Source organism: Alosa sapidissima, chromosome 15, assembly GCF_018492685.1.
Source record: "Alosa sapidissima isolate fAloSap1 chromosome 15, fAloSap1.pri, whole genome shotgun sequence".
In the NCBI taxonomy this organism is placed as follows: Eukaryota; Metazoa; Chordata; class Actinopteri; order Clupeiformes; family Clupeidae; genus Alosa; species Alosa sapidissima.
In genome coordinates, this window is record NC_055971.1 from 34,920,063 (window position 1) to 34,940,062 (window position 20,000).

The 20,000-nt window shown below is 40.6% G+C and overlaps 2 protein-coding genes across 10 annotated transcripts in view; both read left to right on the plus strand.

Moving 5' to 3' along the window:
• cep295 (centrosomal protein 295) overlaps window positions 1-13,170 on the plus strand; it is a 52,032-nt gene extending 38,862 nt beyond the window's left edge. For 7 of the 9 annotated variants that reach the window (XM_042063486.1, XM_042063482.1, XM_042063484.1 and 4 more), the window contains 5 exons: window positions 4,533-4,835; window positions 8,500-8,581; window positions 8,801-8,879; window positions 10,000-10,099; window positions 13,057-13,170. In XM_042063486.1, coding sequence (XP_041919420.1) covers window positions 4,533-4,835; window positions 8,500-8,581; window positions 8,801-8,879; window positions 10,000-10,099; window positions 13,057-13,107 — 615 coding nt within the window. In that variant the 3' untranslated portion in view covers window positions 13,108-13,170. The remainder of the gene's footprint in view (window positions 1-4,532; window positions 4,836-8,499; window positions 8,582-8,800; window positions 8,880-9,999; window positions 10,100-13,056) is intronic. The other 2 variants (XM_042063487.1, XM_042063483.1) reach the window with 2 other exon arrangements.
• Window positions 13,171-15,587: 2,417 nt separating this feature from the next.
• The window catches only part of smco4 (single-pass membrane protein with coiled-coil domains 4), an 8,197-nt gene continuing 3,784 nt past the window's right edge, over window positions 15,588-20,000 (plus strand). Inside the window, exon 1 of the mRNA XM_042063519.1 lies at window positions 15,588-15,783. The gene's annotated coding sequence lies outside the window, so the exon portion shown is untranslated. The remainder of the gene's footprint in view (window positions 15,784-20,000) is intronic.

The window sequence follows — 20,000 nt, forward strand, 5'->3', positions numbered from 1 at the left end:
AGCTTTATTTATATGGCTCCGCTTCCTTGGGGGCGAGAGCTAGCCAATCGTATGCCTTCATAGGGCGAGAGCTAGCCAATCGTATGCCTTCATAGGGCGAGAGCTAGCCAATCGTATGCCTTCATAGGGCGAGAGCTAGCCAATCGTATGCCTTCATAGGGCGAGAGCTAGCCAATCGTATGCCTTCATAGGGCGAGAGCTAGCCAATCGTATGCCTTCATAGGGCGAGAGCCAGCCAATCGTATGCCTTCATAGGGCGAGAGCTAGCCAATTGTATGCTGTTGTCTGTATTGAGTCTAGGATGTTCTCATCAAATTTTAGCCAGTGAGAGAAACCATAGCAACCATTTCCATGAGAGAAAGAAAAAAAAAACATATCTACTGAATCACAACTGCCTCGTTCCGTCCGCTCATGACGTTATTGTTCAGTCTCTTGTTCTTTCCTCTCATGATGTTCTCGTTCATGGCTTCCAACATAACTGCAGTATGATCAAAAGGGGTTGAAGCCTTTTCATTCATCACGTTTTTGCCAAGGTTTTAAACATGTCGGTCAGCGTATTGGGTCTTTATTTCTTGTTTCTTTATCTTGATAGTTTACATTACATTACATTACATTACATTTGGCTGACGCATTTTTAAGCAAAGCGACTAACAACATGGTAAACAGTTTTAAAGCAATTCTCTCAACAATTTTAGGACAAGTGTCGGTTCAAGACTGGTGGTAAGTGCTAGGATCAGCATAGTTGTATATTTAGCTTACGTCTTCGTAGATAGTAGCCTAGGCTACACCATTAGGCCATCTTGAGAATAAAAGACTTCACGGCTGCTAACGATCATCCTCCACAACCATGAGGATCTAACGCTAAACGGTTGTTTGTCGCCTTTTTGCTGCTTGAATTTCCCCTTGGGGATCAATAAAGTGTCTATCTATCTATCTTCTTACTGTAAAACCAACTGTTAGGGCTTACACAAGTGGTTGGCATCTCGGTCAATATTTGATATTAAAATTTCAATTCTGAAACTGTGTAGCCTATACAACCCCTGAACAAGGCGAACGATTGGCGAACTGAACAAGGCGAACGATTGGCGATTACCACTACTAGGAGATGCGCCATGTCCAGAACTGGACTGCTTCCTTCATAGACACAAAGGAAGGGGAGAGAGCATGGTGTCCCATTTCAACCTGTTGTGTAAAGGAAGCATTTTGTACTCAAAGGCCATGAATAATTATGGAAATGTCTTTCAAGGTCATCGGAAAGTCATGGAAAAGTTTTGAAATGTTGTCAGTGAAAATGTGTATGTGTGTGTGTGTGTGTGTGTGTGTGTGGCTGGGAGTTTTTTTTTTTCTTGTGTATGGGTGGAGTTGGTACTTATACTGTGTGTAACTGTTAGGGGTGTCACGATTCATTTCGATTTTCGATATTTTTTAATTATATTATTATTAATGCATTTTTTATGATGTTTACTTTTTTGGCTTTTTTCCCAATTCTGTTTCAGGGGGCTTTTATTTTGAAACTGTTCATCCCATGAGCTAGTAGGCTAAATACACCGGAACAGAGTTAACATAGTGTGAACATGGTGACATGAAACCGCACAGAACGATCATTTAATTTCACCTCACTCCCATGAAACCACACAGAACAATCATTTAATTTCACCTCACTCTCATGAAACCGCACAGAACGATCATTTCACCTCACTCCCATGAGACACAAGGTTAGTGTTCATGGAATATTGCACCTATCATTGGGCAATATTTTATGCCTTTAAGTAATTTTGGACTGAAACTAGGTCTTTTCACTTGCTAAATTGAGTAAGTTAGTAGGCTAGTAACTGACGTGAATGAATGACATGCTTCCATACTGGTGATCTCAGAGTAGCGGGAGGGGCGGTCAGTTGATGTGTTTTTTTTTAACTAGCTGCAGCCTAATGTTAGAGGAGCGTTAGAGGAGTGTTAGCGGAGTGTTTGTTGATGCACCGCAGTTCAACAGGTGTTTGTGTTGTTTTGCCTATTGCAGGGCTCTACACTAACATTTTTTTTGGGCGCACAGTCAGTTCTGTACTTAACTTACACATAATCTAACATTATACTGCAGCTAACAGTTAAACATGCCAGTGCACCAATTGCGAATATTAAGAATGACTGATTTTAAAGATCAGTATCTACTTTATTTTCAGTCTGTTCTATTTTCCTACATTTTGTTAATGTAAAATAATATAATACATTGCCATATTTGCATTTAGCCTGTATATCAAGTATCCTGCCAAATGTAGGCTAATTTATTTATTTGTGAATCCATCTATAGCTAATCCAAATATGCCCATGGTGACTTATCTGACTGCATACTGCCTAATGCTACTAAAACAGTCCATTTTGTCTTCCACAAAACCCAACATAGGCTAATTAAGGATATATGTTTTATAGTTTTTATTTGAAATATCTGCATTGATGGGGGCAGTAGGCAAACGTCAGGAAGCCTGGAGTTGTCAGTAGCGTTCTACCTTTGAATAAAATGGGAGTATTACGGGAGGCTACTTTTGTGCCGGTTCGCTACAGCTATATTGCATATTGCAGCCAATACGTCAACTGGGCTAAAAGGATAATTAGTAGAGATGCACCGATAGATCGGCTGGTGGCCGGAATCGGCCGATTTTCACATGATCGGCCATGACCGGTGACCGGCCGGTCAGTCTGAGACATGCCGATTTTATCCCGGTCAAATGCACTTGTGCGCCGCAATTGTAACAACACCCAGTTGTACAATTGTAACAACACCCACCCATCAGGGCTGGATGTAGGGCTACAAAGAAAGCGCTAATAGGCTACTGAGTTTTTCTATGCAGCAAACGCTGTGCTTTGCCATTGGCCTACTGCGTGGAATTTACTAAGCTGTCACTTCATTAGGCTACGTAAATATCGCTCATCACCGCCCGTCACTGCCGCTAATTGCGTGCCCACAGCTGAACCACAAGCGCTGCTGAACGGAGATAACCGATTGCGACATTAAAAATAATCAAAGTTTAGCGATCATAGGCTACATAATAAGTCAACAAGCAGCAACATACAGTAGCCCTAGTAGTTCTACTCCACTTTAAAAAAAAAAAAAAAATACTCGGAACTATTTACTGCACGTAGACTAGGGCTATGCCTTAAAATACCCTAGTAGATTGAGAAGTGGATGTCGTGAAAGTGAACAAATGATAGCCTATTAGAAAGGCAAACATAGTAGCCTACAATGAAGAAAACTGATGCTCTGAATACTGAATCAGCCGTCTCTGAAAGTTTCTATAGCCTAATTGATGCATTTAACCGGAATTTGGATTTAAATTTTTCACCGCAAAACAGACGTGCACTGTTTTCATATATGGTGGAGCACCTTATCGCTATTAGCACTTCTCCCCTGTGTTTGGTGATGGTCTAGGCTGCTACCACTTTTCCCTCGCCCTCCCATAAATTCATCAATGCATATGAAAATATGTTACATGGTAGCATGTTCAAATGTATCATGAAAATTGTTCTTATATCTTTAGTTGGATATTGGATGTGAGAAGAATAAAATGGGTGTTCCATAACTTAACTTAATCCATCATTTGGTACTGCAGCTGAAGTTAGACTTGAAGAAGAATCTGTCTGCTCACTGGTTACATTTTTTTAACAGCCATTTCATTATTTATAAGTTGATTACATGTCTATATTAACATGTTCTATCAAAGAAAAGATCGAAAATAACTATTTGTGTGTGTGCAGTAAAATGGTTAGAAGAAATGAAATCGGAATCGCCTAAAATCGGTATCGGCAGGTCAAACTCCATGAGAAATCGGTATCGGCCCAGAAAATTGCAATCGGTGCATCTCTACATGTTAGGTTACCTTTCCTTCTCTCACTGCATTCTCAGAATCTCATCCTGTTCCTCCTATATCCAATGAATTCGGTGGATAGAAGAACTAATTTCTTCAATCTTTGCATCTTGGCTGGCTAGTCTAACTTTCCGCTTTTTCTGCGCGCTCTTGGATTTGATAGAAGCGACTACTAGCGAGTCACAACGCGAAACTGCTAACGTTGATGGGAGGTGTAGTTTTTATGCTGCATTCGCGACGTGATGGTTTATGGTTTGCACCAGTAATGTTTCTCGATGTTGCGGTGTATTTTGTAGACAAATATTGACATGGTTAGAAGTCATTCACACCAGTGCGCCTAAATATTTTTTTGCACTCGCATGGCATAATTTTTAATCGCATGTGCGAGTGAAATGGGCGCACTGTAGAGCCCTGCTATTGGCATGCGTGTTGGAAGTGGCTACATCGTTGATTCTACCTTTGATTTCGAAGTTCGAGATCAAGATGAAATTTCAATTAATTTTCGACTTAAGATGGTAATCGTGACACCCCTAGTAACTGATTAATATCGTAACCGTGACACCCCTAGTAACTGTTAGGTGACGGGTGTGTTGACACCCCTTGTAACTGTTGAGTGACAGGTGTGTTGCTAGGTGACTGGGGTGTTGTCTAGGTGATGGGTGTGTTGTTTTATAGGATCTGGACTGTGGGCGGGGCATCTTGGAAGAGTCCATGCTCTCATTGGTCAGTGTGAGTGACGTCACACTGAGCAGTTTCCACGGGGACGAGATCAATGAAGGAAAAGAGACGCCCAGAAACGCCTCTCCAACACACACCCCTCACACACACGCCCCACACACACTGGAATCCTCAGGAAAAGACACAGACACACACATCTCACACACACACACACAGGAGGAAGAGGAACAGGAGATGGTGGACACACCCACCTCACACACACACAAACAGAGTGGAGGAGAAAACCAAATTGGAGCACAGGTGAGACCACACACACACACACACACACACACACACACAGTGCTACTGCTTACACTGTCTACACTGTTTACTGGCTATATTAGCCCATATGTACAACCCCTCCCTCAATCTCCCAGTCTGGACTGTGGTCTAACATCACATCATACTTGACCAATGGCTGATACCCTATTACTGCAAAGCTATCCTTGCACTGCTGCTATAATTCTTATATTAATATTTTTACATTTTTTCTCCATTTTGTCCATATAATTATACTATAACTGTTATATTACTATGCTTACATTTTTCTCTTATATTGTCCATACTGGTCTCTTAAATTGCCCATATTTATTGCTGGTCGCTAGACTTTAACCCTGCACTGTTGGCACTACCATCATGACACACACCTTACTGAGCACCTTACCATGGCATATTGAATCACAGGGTCAGTCCCTGCCCTGTCACTGCAAGCGCCTCATGCCTATACATTACACATTAGCCTATACATTACATTAGTCAAGTCAAGTTTATTTATATAGCACATTTCATACACAGAGGTCATTCAATGTGCTTTACATAAACAAAACCAAACAATAATAACAAATAAAAGCATAGAATGGCAATATAGTCAAAGAATAGTTAAACGGTAAAGATCAAAGGCAAAAGTAGTAAAAAAAGTAATAAAAGACAAAGTAGAATAATTATCAAGGCAGATTCAGAATTTGTAACTCGGCACAGTTAGCAGAAAGCATCTGAGAACAGTTTGGTCTTAAGTCTAGATTTAAAACTGGCTAAAGTTGGGGCCTTTTTAATGTCATCCGAAAGTTGGTTCCACAGCTGAGCCGCATAGCAGCTAAAAGCTGCTTCACCATGTTTAGTTCTAACTGTAGGTTTTACTAGCAGGTTTTTCACCTGGGACCTGAGAGGACGAGAAGGTGTGTACTGCTGAAGCATGTCTGACAAGTATTTAGGTCCTGCTCCATTTACTGATTTATAAACAAGCAATAGTGCTTTAAAGTCAATTCTGTGACTTACTGGAAGCCAGTGCAAGGACTTAAGAATTGGAGTAATGTGGTCAGTTCTTTTAGTTTTTGTTAGAGTCCTAGCTGCTGCATTTTGTATCACCTGAAGCCGTTTAATAGTCTTTTTAGGAAGGCCTGTGAACAGTCCATTGCAGTAATCAACCCTGCTGGAGATAAATGCATGAATGAGTTTTTCTAAGTCATGTTTTGACATCAGCCCTCTGAGTTTGGTAAAATTTTTGAGGTGGTAAAAAGCTGATTTAGTTATCGCTTTCATGTGGCTGTTGAAATTTAGATCACTGTCAATTAATACACCAAGATTTTTAACTGTATCCTTTGCCTTCAACCCTTTTGTGTCAAGGAGAGTGGCAACCCTAAGTCTTTCCTCATTTTTACCAAATATAATTACTTCAGTTTTTTCTTTGTTCAGCTGAAGAAAATTTTGAGACATCCAGGTGTTGATTTGTTCTATACACTGACACATAGATTCAAGAGGACCATAGTCGTTTGGTGATAGAGCTAAGTAAATTTGTGTGTCATCTGCATAGCTATGATATGAAATCAAATTATTTTGAAGGATTTGTCCAAGTGGGAGCATATAGAGGTTGAATAATAGTGGCCCCAAGATCGACCCCTGGGGAACACCACAGGTCAAGGACGTTGGTGTTGAGGTACAGTTTCCGATGGCAACAAAGAAGCTCCTTTCTTGTAGATATGATTTTAGCCAGCTGATAACTATGCCTGTAAATCCAACCCAGTGTTCTAGTCTGTGTAGTAAAATATTGTGATCAACAGTGTCAAATGCTGCACTAAGGTCCAGTAGCACTAGGACTGATGTTTTACCTGAATCTGTGTTGAGGCGTATGTCATTGGAAACTTTAATGAGAGCTGTTTCAGTGCTGTGATTTGCCCGAAAACCAGACTGAAAGTAATCAAAATACCCATTTGATGTTAGGAAGGTGGTTAATTGATTAAAGACTACTTTTTCAATAATTTTGCCAATAAAAGGTAGATTGGATATGGGCCTGTAATTGTTTAGCATGGAGGCATCCAGGTTATTCTTCTTGAGAAGTGGCTTTACAACAGCTGTTTTCAGTGACTTAGGAAAAGTGCCAGACAGCAGTGATACATTTACAATTTGAAGGACATCCGCCGCTATGAGGTGAAAAACAGTTTTGAAGAAATTGGTAGGCAGAGTGTCTAAGACGCATGTGGAAGAGCTGAGATTCTGTACCGTTTTATCAAGTGTTTCGTAGTCTATCAAGCTGAACTCTGACATCAAGTTTAGTTTCCCTCTGTTTGTTGCTGGAAGTTCAGGTTGTTGAATTTGTAATTGAGCAGATATGTTGAGTCTGATTTTGTCAATTTTACCTTTAAAAAAAGATGAAAACTCATTGCATTTATTAGTTGAGAGAAGTTCATGCGTTAATTGTGAGGGGGGATTTGTTAACTTATCAACAGTTGAAAATAGAATACAAGTGTTATTTGAACTTCTATTGATAATGTTAGAAAAGAAAGACTGTCTTGCTTTGCATATTTCAGAGTTATATGTGCGGAGCATCTCTTTATGGATTTCATAGTGGATCTGAAGTTTGTATTTACGCCATTTTCTTTCAGTCTTCCTACACTCTCTTTTTAGAAGTTTAACTGCTGGATTTTGCCTCCATGGTGCTTTCTGTTTGTCCTTAACTTTCTTGAATTGTAATGGAGCAATGTCATCCATAATGTTTGCCATTTTTGCATTAAAGTGATCAAATAAGTCTTCAGAGTCTGACAGTTGACTTGACTTGTGAAAGTGCTTGCTCAAAGAGAGCACTTGTCTGATCATTTATGATTCTCCTTTTTACCATCATAGCTGTGTTTTGAGTGTGTGGGGACATAGACACATCAAAGAACACGCAGAAATGATCAGATAAGGCCAGGTCTTTAACAGCTGTAGAGACATCGAGACCCTTTGAGATAACAAGGTCGAGGGTATGGCCGAGAGAGTGTGTTGGCCCCTGTACATGCTGTGTTGCAACATAATTGTTTTCAGGATTATCCACATGCAAGTTTAGATCCCCTGATATAATAAGACAGTCAAACTCTATGCAAACAACTGATAGCAGTTCACCTAGCTCTTCAAGAAAAACTTTAGCTGGATGTTTTGGAGGCCTGTAAATTGTCAGTAAGAAAATCTGAGGAGAAGACTTAATGCATGCACACAGATATTCAAATGAAGTAAAGTCACCGAATGACGACTGATTGCACTGAAAAGACGTCTTGAAAATTGTGGCTATCTCCCCACCTCTTTTATTTGCTCTGGTTAATGTGTAGCCTATACATTACACATTAGCATATATTACATTAGCCTATACATTACATTAGCATATACATTACACATTAGCCTATACATTACACATTAGCCTATACATTACATTAGCCTATACATTACACATTAGCCTATACATTACATTAGCCTACATTCATGTGATTCATTCATGCTTATACAGTACATTCATGTGGATCCTTGTTTTAGGTTTTTTACTGTTCATTTTAGTCATGTGGATTTGGTTTTTTATCATCCTGTTTATGTTGTTGTGTGTGGTGTCATAAGCTACTGGGACCTTGAATTATCCCTTGGGGATCAATAAAGTATCTGTCTGTGTGTCTGTCTGATCCAGGTGTGTTTTTACCCAACTCCAACTCCGGTTCTGTCATCGAACCCAGAGAACAAGGACAGTCCGGAACTTTCACTCCAAGCAGGTGTGTGTGGGAAAGAGTCATTGTGTGTGTGTGTGTGAGACAGAGGGGGTGTGTGTGTGTGTGTGGGAAAGAGTCATTGTTTGTGTGTGTGAGAGACAGAGGGGGTGTGTGTGTGTGTGTGTGTGTGTGTACACTGAAGTCCCCGTGTGTGTGTGTGTGTGTGTGTGTGTGTTTCAGCAAGTAAAGATGTAGTGAAGTGTGTGTGTGTGTGTGTTTCAGCAGGTGAGGGTGTACTGAAGCGTGTGGGAGAGGTGAAGATCAGCCCTGAACACAAAGACATGCACCAGCATACGAACAGGTAAACATATGGACAAAAAATAATATCTCTATTTTTTGTGATTTTGACGATAACGATAATTAGTCGAAATCCTTTAAAAAAAATTGTAGAAGTCTGAATTACTTTACAGCTCATTATTTATGAATAGCATCAATACAATAATAACCAATAACCTAACCTGTGACTTTTTAACCAAATCAACCAATGCATTGTCACTCTGACACATTTCCAATTTTGCCCACTTGTGTGTGTGTGTGTGGCAATGACATGGTCTAGCCAGCTACATTAAAGAAGATGACTAGGCCTAACAGTTTCCCAAGAGAAAGTCTGAAGCTGAAGTTCCTTTCAAAAACCTTTACTTAGGATTCACTGTAAAACTAAGCAGACCAACAGAGTACATCTAAGTTATTTCCTTCGATGTTTTGTTTAAGAGAAATCATGTAGGCTAGCATTCCAAGTTTCAGAATATAAACTAATGCGTTAGCTTATGGCTAATGTATATGAGAAATCCCATAGAGATGCTAACGGTTAGCATAATCGATACACGTAGATATTTAGAGCAAACTTCAGTCCATTTACAAAAGGGTTACATGAGAAGAGTTCTTTGTTTACAACTGACTATTAAAATACTCAAAGGCAAATGTTTTCTCTCCATATAATACCATATAGGAAAAAATGTGACTGTCTCATTAATGCTACGTCTGGATCTCGCTGCACAAAATAAACATTAGGCGTGCGTGTGACAACGTGGACCCACTAGCGATCATGTGACACTTACTCTGCTGCAAGGGGCTTCTCTTGCATACCCCTCCTGGATTTAGTGAATGTATGGGGTTTCAATGCGTGATTTTGAGTGTTTTTTTTCCCCCATAAGTAATTTAAATACTCGATAATGTAAATTTGCACATCGTTAAAACAACAATCACGATATTATCGCAGACGATATATATCGCCCACCCCTAGCACACACACACCTATATATATATATACACACACACACACACACACACACACACACACACACACACACACACACACACACACATATATACACAAGCGAGCGAACTAGTGTGTGCTCTTCTGAACCCTCTGCCTAATTCTTAGTCAGTGATGTTTATGGAAGTGTGTGTGTGTTCTACAGGTTGCATAACCAGCTTGAGGAAGTGAGGCAGAGGAAGGAGATGCACCGTCGCCAGGCAACCAGCATTGTCAACCGCCAACGAGCACGAGAGTTCCAGCAGGTAACGTGTGTAGGGCTGGGCGATAAAACGATAGCGATATATATCGTGATAGGCATGTAATCGATATCAATAAAAATATGTAAGGGATAATGTTCACAGTAGGGCTGAAACGATTCATCGAGTTACTCGATTAACTCGATTACAAAAATTACTCGAGGCAAAAACCCTGCCTCGAAGCCTCGTTAAATTCCTATGACGCGCACTATACACGCAGGTATTTGATTGTACCACACGGACCGTTGTTCAGGAAGCACACCACTAGCGCGTGAATCGTGATACATTCTGAATTTAGCTGGCGCGATGGCGGAGTCAAGATGTCCATAAATGGCAGAGAATGTCTAAAGTTTTCAAGTAAAGTTTTGGGATCTTTACATACTCAAAAAGGAAAAGAACACAAGCGTCTGAACCGAAAACATCCACTCCATGCTGTTTCACCAAGCGTCAATAAAGTAGGCTATCTAGCCTATCTGCGTAGCCTATAGCCTACAATGATGTTGGCTGATTTTAATCACATACTGTATTTGTAGCGATGTCGTGATATACTGTAATGTTTAGCTTTGATGTTTTTAAGTAGTAAGCTTAAGAACCCCTTCTTATACACGCATGCACCCTCATCTTCCCTCACGCACCGCACGCGTGCGCGCACACACACACACACACACACACACACACACACACACACACACACACAGGTTGCTAGGTTACCATAGCAAATAGGCTCACCCCAGAAATGATTTGTTAGTAGCCTAATGGTAGGCTATTTTTTAGTAGCCTAATGGTAAAATTATTTGTTAGCCTAATGGCAAATGCTGCAGGTGTAGAAATCTACATAAAACAGATATTTACTTTGATGTCAGGTCTAGATTACAGCATGAAACTTGTTGTGCATATTAATACATTAAATTGCTTTCCCTCTTCTCCCTCCCAGCACTTCACAAGATAGTATGGACAGCTTTGTTCGCCCAGCTAAGTCATGCACAAGAGGCTGCAATTTTACAGAGTGCATTTTGAACATTATTTAATTGTTGGCACTGGCACTTATAAACACTAAATAGGTAAATTGCAATAAATGGGCTTAGTTTTGGAGCCAAATGTTGGAGTTAGAATAAATACCTCTGTGCCAATTGCTTGATCATTTTACAGCCATGTCATTTTCGTTATGCATTATTTGTTTTGGTTGTTTAAAAATGCAAAAAACAAATTATCCGATTAATCGATCGATAAAGTGCTAGATTAATCGATTACAAAAAGAATCGATAGCTGCAGCCCTAGTTCACAGAAGTTAATGCACGGTCGACGCGAAGTTAAAACGGCCCCAACGCGAAGCGGAGGTTTAAGGTTTAAACCTCGTAAGTGCATTAATTTCTGTGAACAGACCACCGTGGAGTCCATTATCCCGCTTATTCCACTGTTGCCACTTGCGCTGTGTTCATTTCCTGTTACAATTTAAACGTTTTAATCGCTGAAACTGTCTTGTTTGTAGAACTAATTTCTTCCGACACATATCAACTAATTTCTCAACTTGCAGGACAAACTGCCGTTACTAGTTCTAAATGGATGGTTGCTACGGCCAAAGGCCAGTCGTTAGTTCTATCTCTCCCGTTGTCAAGCAGGCATATCCCAAGATTCTGATGAACTTTAGCTTTGAAACATCGCTATTTTACTTAGCCTGCTGTCATCCATCTAGCTAAAAGCCACCTCCGTCATATGCTACAATGTTGCCATGTTCTGAACGTCTGCATTTTACAGCTTGGATGCAACGTGACAGTTCATTTAAACTTAACGAGTTCGGCAAATTAAAAGTGTGATCTAATTCATAGGTGTGCAAATAACATACGGTTAATGGTCGTTCTAAATTACGTAGGACAATGGGAAATTCAACCAAGCAGTGGAATAAGTTCGATATAACATTTGATAATTAAAAGCAACACACACCTCCCGCCTTACGTTGTCCATAAATAATAAATAGACTAAATATATCTCGCATTGTAGCTAGTATGTGCAACTAGTAGTAGGCCTACCTTAACACAGACTCTCACTGAGTCCTTGCCCCCTTCAGCATGCACATCGTGCAAGACGACTGGCTAAATTGCTACTAACCCTTGAATTTCCCCTTGGGGATCAATGAAGTATCTATCTCTATCTATCTATCTATCTATCTATCTATCTATCTATCTATCTAAATCCGGTTAGCCTCATTAGCACGCTGCACGAATTTGTTCAAAACTGTTGCATTCAAGTTGACTGCTAAGTTCTTATCATCTCAATCCCGATGTAAATGGAAAAGTATTTTCCAAGACTCAAACAGGCCTGTCCCAAGAAGAAAATGTTCATTTGAAACGTGGGGAAACTGAACAGTCCAACCAGTAGACTATGATAAACTAGCCAATTAAGCTACTTTGTTTACAATATTTCCAGGCTTCAACCTTTACTGCTTTTCATTCAGACTTATATGCACATTTATTTATTTGAGTGTTTTTCACGATTGTGTTGACATTTCTTTTCTCTATTTGCTTTGATTGATAGCTGAGGTGATTCAAATCAGATGAAGGTTAAGTTTAAAATAACAATGTTTAAATTTAACTTTTTTTCTTCTGGTCCTTATCTGAAATGGGTAAAAAAAAAAAAAAAGATAATTATAGATATATATCGACTGATATGAAACCCTTATATCGTGATACAGTTTTCAGCCATATTGCCCAGCCCTAAACGTGAATGGGGGTGTGTGTGTGTGTGTGTGTGTGTGTGTGTGTGTGTGTGTGTGTGTGTGTGTGTGTAGGCCGTAGCAAAGAGTGGGAGGTAACATGCTGCTGTTTGATAGCAAGAGCTGCCACTGACCTGATGTCACTAACTCCCTCTCTCTCTCTTTCTCCCCCCCTCTCTCTCTCTCTCTCTCTCTCTCTTTCTTTCTCTCTCTTGCTCGCTCGCTCGCTCGCTCTCTCTCTCCACCTTCACAGAAAACTCTACAGAAACTCCGGGCCAAGCCGACACAATCAGCTGAACACTGACCCCCCCTACACACACACTTGTTTTAAAATCATTTTATTCATTAAAGTTTTATTTAAACATTCTGTTTGTGTGTGTGTGTGTTTGACTTGGCGAAGACTGAATCTCTCCAGCAGCAGCAGCTACTCAACTGAAATAGTGAAATAGTCTCACCACATAGCTGCTACTTGACTGAAATAGTCACAACACAGCAGCTACTCAACTGAAATAGTCACAACACAGCTACTCAATTGAAATAGTCACAACACAGCAGCTACTCAACTGAAATAGTGAAATAGTCACAACACAGCAGCTACTTGACTGAAATAGTCTCAACACAGCAGCTACAGCAGCTACTTGACTGAAATAGTGAAATAGTCTCAACACAGCAGCTACTTGACTGAAATAGTCTCAACACTGCAGCTACTCAACTGAAATAGTCTCAACACAGCAGCTAGTCAACTGAAATAGTCACAACACAGCAGCTACTTGACTGAAATAGTCTCAACACAGCAGCTACTCAACTGAAATAGTCACAACACAGCAGCTACTTGACTGAAATGGTCACAACACACAGCAGCTACTTGACTAAAATAGTCACAACACAGCTACTTGACTGAAATAGTCTCAACACAGCAGCTACTCAACTGAAATAGTCTCAACACAGCAGCTAGTCAACTGAAATAGTCTCAACACAGCAGCTACTTGACTGAAATAGTCTCAACACAGCAGCTACTCGACTGAAATAGTCTCAACACAGCAGCTAGTCAACTGAAATAGTCTCAACACAGCAGCTACTTGACTGAAATAGTCTCAACACAGCAGCTACTCAACTGAAATAGTCTCAACACAGCAGCTAGTCAACTGAAATAGTCTCAACACAGCAGCTACTTGACTGAAATAGTCTCAACACAGCAGCTACTTGACTGAAATAGTCTCAACACAGCAGCTACTCAACTGAAATAGTCACAACACAGCAGCTACTTGACTGAAATGGTCACAACACACAGCAGCTACTTGACTAAAATAGTCACAACACAGCTACTCAATTGAAATAGTCACAACACAGCAGCTACTCAACTGAAATAGTGAAATAGTCACAACACAGCAGCTACTTGACTGAAATAGTCACAACACTTCATTTAGCTCCCCTTTTCCTTCCTTCCCTTTCTTAAGAATTGAAGTAAAAGATCTGAGGGTTGTGTGGTTAATTTTGTGCATTCAAAGGCTTATTTATCAAATTCCTAAAAACTGTTAACTTCACCTATCTATCCACTTGCCTGGTGTGGCGTATCAAAATATACTGTGTGTGTGTGAGAGAGAAAGACTTGTGTGGCATATCAAAGATACTAATAAAGAGCTGCCCATATGTACCTTAGACTGGTCTCAATAAAACACCACTCTTGATAACCCCCTTCTCTCTAGGGTTGCAAAATTCCGGGAATTTTCAAAGTTGGAAACTTTCCATGGGAATTAACGGAAATTTATGTGAATTAACAGGAATAAACAGGAATTAATGGGAATAAACTGGGAATTTTTAATATGGCAAGTTAGTCTATAACAGGGAACTTAAATGTAGTGGACAAAACCCCATCTTGCAGCATAATATTAGTTAAAACAACCTGATTTAATGCAATTTCAGTCGAATTTCTACCCTGCACATCAGTCAGTCACATGCACACAGCAATTTAGCATAGGCTAGACATAAAGGAATCTTCATGTGCATGGGAAAAAAATGTTCCAACCAATAGGATTTTGTTGTTGAGTGGTTGGGTGTATCTTGGGCAGTTCAGTGTTGCTAGTTTAGCACGCTAGTGAACAATAGGCAGAGAATGGGATTCCCGCAAGCATGCTAGCTAGCTTTGTATGCTAAGCTAAGCGAAAATAGGAACATACAAATCATATTGCTTATTACGAAACAAAATGTTAATGTTTGTATATGAAACAGTTTGTATGAATTACCCAAAATTCCCAGTTAATTCCTGTAAATTCCCATTAATTCCCATAATTTCCTTTAATTCCATTAAAGTTTCCAATTTGGAATATTTCCAAAATTCCACAGCCTAACTTCCCATGGTAAGTTTCCGGAAAGTTTCTGGAAATTTACCGGAAATTTTCCGCCCCTTTGCAACCCTACTTCTCTCTCAATCTATTTAAATTCTTCTCAATCTTCTAGACCTTAATAGACACCTATGCACAGAAAAGTTGAGCAGTGAAATACCTTCACTACATGTTTTACAACAGTTTATGTATGACAAAAATCCTTCAATCCTGAATGTCACAAGTTTGTGGCTGACTGTGGGAATGTCCACCAGCTCTTTCCTGAGAATTTGAGTGAAATAAACATTTTTTGTGCACAGAATAAGTCTTCCTTTCACTTAAACCTAAATGGAAAATGGGAGCAAAAACAAAAGTTGCTCACTTATTTTTGTTCAGTACAGTAAACGATACCTGGGCGCGAGCACTATGTCTGGAAGCTCCTGTCCTGTAGAGCGCGCTCGCGGCTCACGCCTTCTTCCTCTACTCACGGGGCTCAAGACTCACGCCGTCTGCTCTGCCACGTAATCTCGAGTAAGAGCCCTGATCTCTCACAACAACTCTTCTCACGGACGTCACTGGGAACAAAACAAAACTCACTCCGGGAGGTGCATCTTGAAACTAACCTAAAAACCGGCGAACACACCCTCACGGGAGTCTCCGTAAGTAAGCTGTGGAAGTGTGTTGGAATATCGGAGCGCGAGGCGCTGCAAGAGTTGACTGGGAGTGGAGGAGCGTTTCCGCTTCAGACAACTTAAAACTTTAAAAACACTATAAGGACGGTGACCTCTCCTGGTGTCTTAAAGTTCAGATTTGGACAGTATGGTCGGCTAATAGTGGCCAGGGCACACATTCAGACTCTTTAGATGCATTTATTCCGCATTTCTGTGGTCTAATGAGTTTACCGTATGCCACGCCAGTCAGGAGCGCGCACGGGACGTCCCGTCTCGTGTACTTTTGAGTGCGGAGCTGACAGCAGCTGTCGCGTGAAGAAACGTGCAAGGGACTGGGAATTGAGACGCGCGTGCTCGGAGTCGGTGCGCGCCCACCTGTTGAATGACAGGAAGCGCCTTGGCCCGACTCTACGTGTTCACACAGTACACGCGCCCGGTCTGCACTCCTGCTGTGCTTCGTTGTAAAGTGAACTGGGCTACTATGCCAATATAAGACACGTGCCATTATATCATAAACATAATCTATTTTACCATACATGTCTCCGGTGGCGTCTTGGGGTTCAGGATTAGGACTAGGCTTCCACCAAAGTTCAGGATTAGGACTAGGCTTCCAGACACCAGAAAGTTCTCAGTGGCAGCAGAACCAATGTAGATAGATATACTTTATTGATCCCCAGGGGAAATTCAAGAAATTCAGTGTCATAGCTCTGGAACATTATCACACAGCATATTTACTCATGCGTTTTTAACCAGAGCGAGTTACATGATGTCGATTATATTACATTTAGCAGACGCTTGTAACCATAGCAACTGACATATGTCGATTATATTACATTCATTTAGCAGAGGCTTTTAACCAGAGCAATTTACATACAGGGATGTAGTGGAGGCTAAACGCAAGTAAACACAGTTTATCCACCTCTCAAAAGAGTTTATTCACCAATTGCAACTTTTAACATTAAAAAATACACTGTATTATCCACATTCACAATATGTACACCAGGCTTGTGCAAAATTCCAGAACTGAATTGAAACTGTATTCAATTCTTGAATTTCACTTGCATTTCAATTGAGGTAGCAAACAGGAAGCAGAATTGCAATTCGAATTGTGCACAACCCTGATGTACACTCATCAACACTCTGGGAACCATTTAATACCACTGGTATTGTTATAAACATTGGACAACAACCTTCCATCATCATCAAACATGTTCTGAATGCCTTTTCTAAAAATCTGATACCGCATGTCGCAGTCTACTTTACCGTGAGCACAGAATTCATAGTTTACCCACCTCTTATTTTATGTCGATTCTATTGCTAATTCTATTTATTTACCAGATGCTTTTAACTAGAACAACTTACATATGTCAATTCTATTGCTAATTCTATTTATTTAGCAGAAGCTAAGACACTCAATTCAGACGCTTTTAATCAGATTATAATTGCATTACAAGGGCCACTGTCGCCAAAGCAACTCTGGTGTAAGTGTTGCCAGGGCAACTCGGGTGTAAGTGCCTTGCTTAAGGGCATAACAGTGGATGCTGGATATTGAACCCTCAACCTTTCAGGCTACTTACTGACCCAGCTCCACTATGCCACCATGGCTAACATACACACACTTAATCCAACGTCACATACACACACTTAATCCAACGTCACATACACACACACTTAATCCAACGTCACATACACACACACTTAATCCAACGTCACATACACACACTTAATCCAACGTGACTTCAAGCTACATTGCAAAGAAGATTTTAGGACACCGTTAACACTACTATAATTAACTATAATTACTACTGCCAGGATGAGGCGAGCAGAAGTTTAAGCAAAGTGTAGTTGTGTTGTAGCTGTATATGTGTGTGTGTGTGTGTGTGTGAGCACAAGTCACACACACACACACACACACATATATATATATATATATATATCACATACAGTGGGTACCAGTTAAGTTTGGACGGGTTCCTTCATGAATCACTCACCCATTTTCTCGGCAGAAATGGCACAAACTGCAGTTGACACAAACAACCACAAGGTGGCACTTGGGAGTTCTGCCACTACTATTTTTGATGCGACTTGACTTACTGCTTCCATGACAGTTTCCAAGTCAGTAGAACAATCAGAGACAGTTGAGCCATTACCAAACATATATGATAATACAATAGCGTGAGTTTATATATCTTATCAGGGGCGTCGCCAGCCGATTTTGCCGGGGCTTCAGCCCCGAATGTTTCGAGTGTAGCCTCGAATGTATTTTGCAAAGTTGACTGACAAATATACTATTATTCGGATCATGCATTGGAACTGTGAGAAGAGGTGGACCTATTTGTCAAATATAAAAGCAGGACACGGGTTTCCTCTCACTCTCCTTCATGCAGCAGATCTACAGTGGGCATCGCTTTCAAATGGCCACTTCAGTCGCGCATTACGAGGCGTGAAGCTGCGTGAAGCTTTAGTACCACTTTCAGCCACTGTGCGTCGCTCTGCCACTGTACATCGCTCTGTCAGTAGCCTGACTGCCGCCCCTTCTGAAAAAGCAGGAGGCTAGGCTACCTTTAAACGTAATTGTTACCGAGAGGAATCCCAACCTACGAATTCAATAACAAAATAAATCGTAATTAAACATTACCTCGATTAATGCTACTTGGGTATGGCTTAAGGCTTGACTACACGGTGGTAGCGAAAATCGAAATCTGCCTTTGATGGCCTACCGGTGCCGCTCCACAAAAAGAAAAAATATCTTAATTTGCTGTCTATGTTATTGTCAGTGTTGGGGGTAATGCAACTACGCAAATCAAAACAGTGTCTTAATTTGCCCTACTTCTTGACTGCTTGACATGTAATTTTTATTTTTCTGTACAATAAACAAATACATCTGCTTTATGCCGCAGAATTACATTCATATTTGGCTGACTGCAGACGCGCCACTTCCCTCCCCATATTCCAAGATTAAGATAGTAGCCTATACAAAAAGCACTTCATACTATCATAAAAAATCGTTAAAACGAATAGCTATTTGCAATTTGACAAAACACTGGTCCTCATTTTGCGAATGCGAGGACGATATGAGCCTGTTGCATTTAGTTAGATGTCCGAGTCACGCATAATGTTTGAAAACCACTGGCTCGTAATCACAATAATTTAACAGACGACAGTTGGATAGCCTACTTCATCATGTCCCCATGCCTACATTTTTGTGAGTAGCATAGAGATCGTTAAAAACAATGAAGTATGGCTCTCCGTTTGGGACATCGAAAACGTATATTTTTAATAGACTACCGTCGAAGATGCTGACTTGCAAAAGCCTCGGGATGACACGTTATCTCCACTATCATCAGTCATGCGCCTTGATCAAAGTGGGGAATGAAATAAAAGTTTGAGAACCACTGGCTTAACAAGTTACCTGCAGTCCAGAACACAGAATCTGTTGCAATATTCTGATGATCGGCGATGATATCGGCAAATGTTTGTTTTCCAAAGTAAGAATTTCACTTCACCATGCACCTTCGACAATGAATAGCTCATTACACTTGTTACTCATTACAGGTACTGTTAAACGTAGGCCTACCTGGTATCATTACAAACATTATTCTGTGTCCTAAAACTGGCATATTTTATGGCATTGTGTCATGTAAGTTCGTTGCAAAATCTAGAGAAATGTGTGAGGTGGTGTTACATTTAATTTACATGTTGACAATGATTAGCCTAGTTTTGGTTGTTGTTGGCGGCGTTATTGCATGTTAGTTATGCCTACAATGCAAAATTGCTTCCTCACGATTGGAAGCTCCTGTAGCTGCATAGGATTTCAAAACACGGCAAAATGCCGCAGGTTTGTGAATAGGTCTGTGAGTTAGGAGTCCTCTTGACTTCTTTTAAGCTGTCAGAGGTGGGAAGGTGTGATTTGTTGGGGGCAGGGCCGGATTAACTGGGCACAATTGTCTGATGGCCCCCCTTCCCCCCAGCCAACGTGAATCGGGTGGTTAGTTAATAGGCCTATCGTGAAGATTTTTTCTGCCATCTAAGGCACGAGCGCATCTGTGAGGCCAAGCCTCACCAAGTAGCTCGTTTGTTTAATTAAACTGCTTTATAGGCTATGCCGAAATAGTTTTCAACATTTTGAATATTAGTGTCGGGTGAATTGAAATGTTCTCAAAGTAGCCTTATGGCTGAAAGCTGCTTGGGATCCCCCCGTCAAG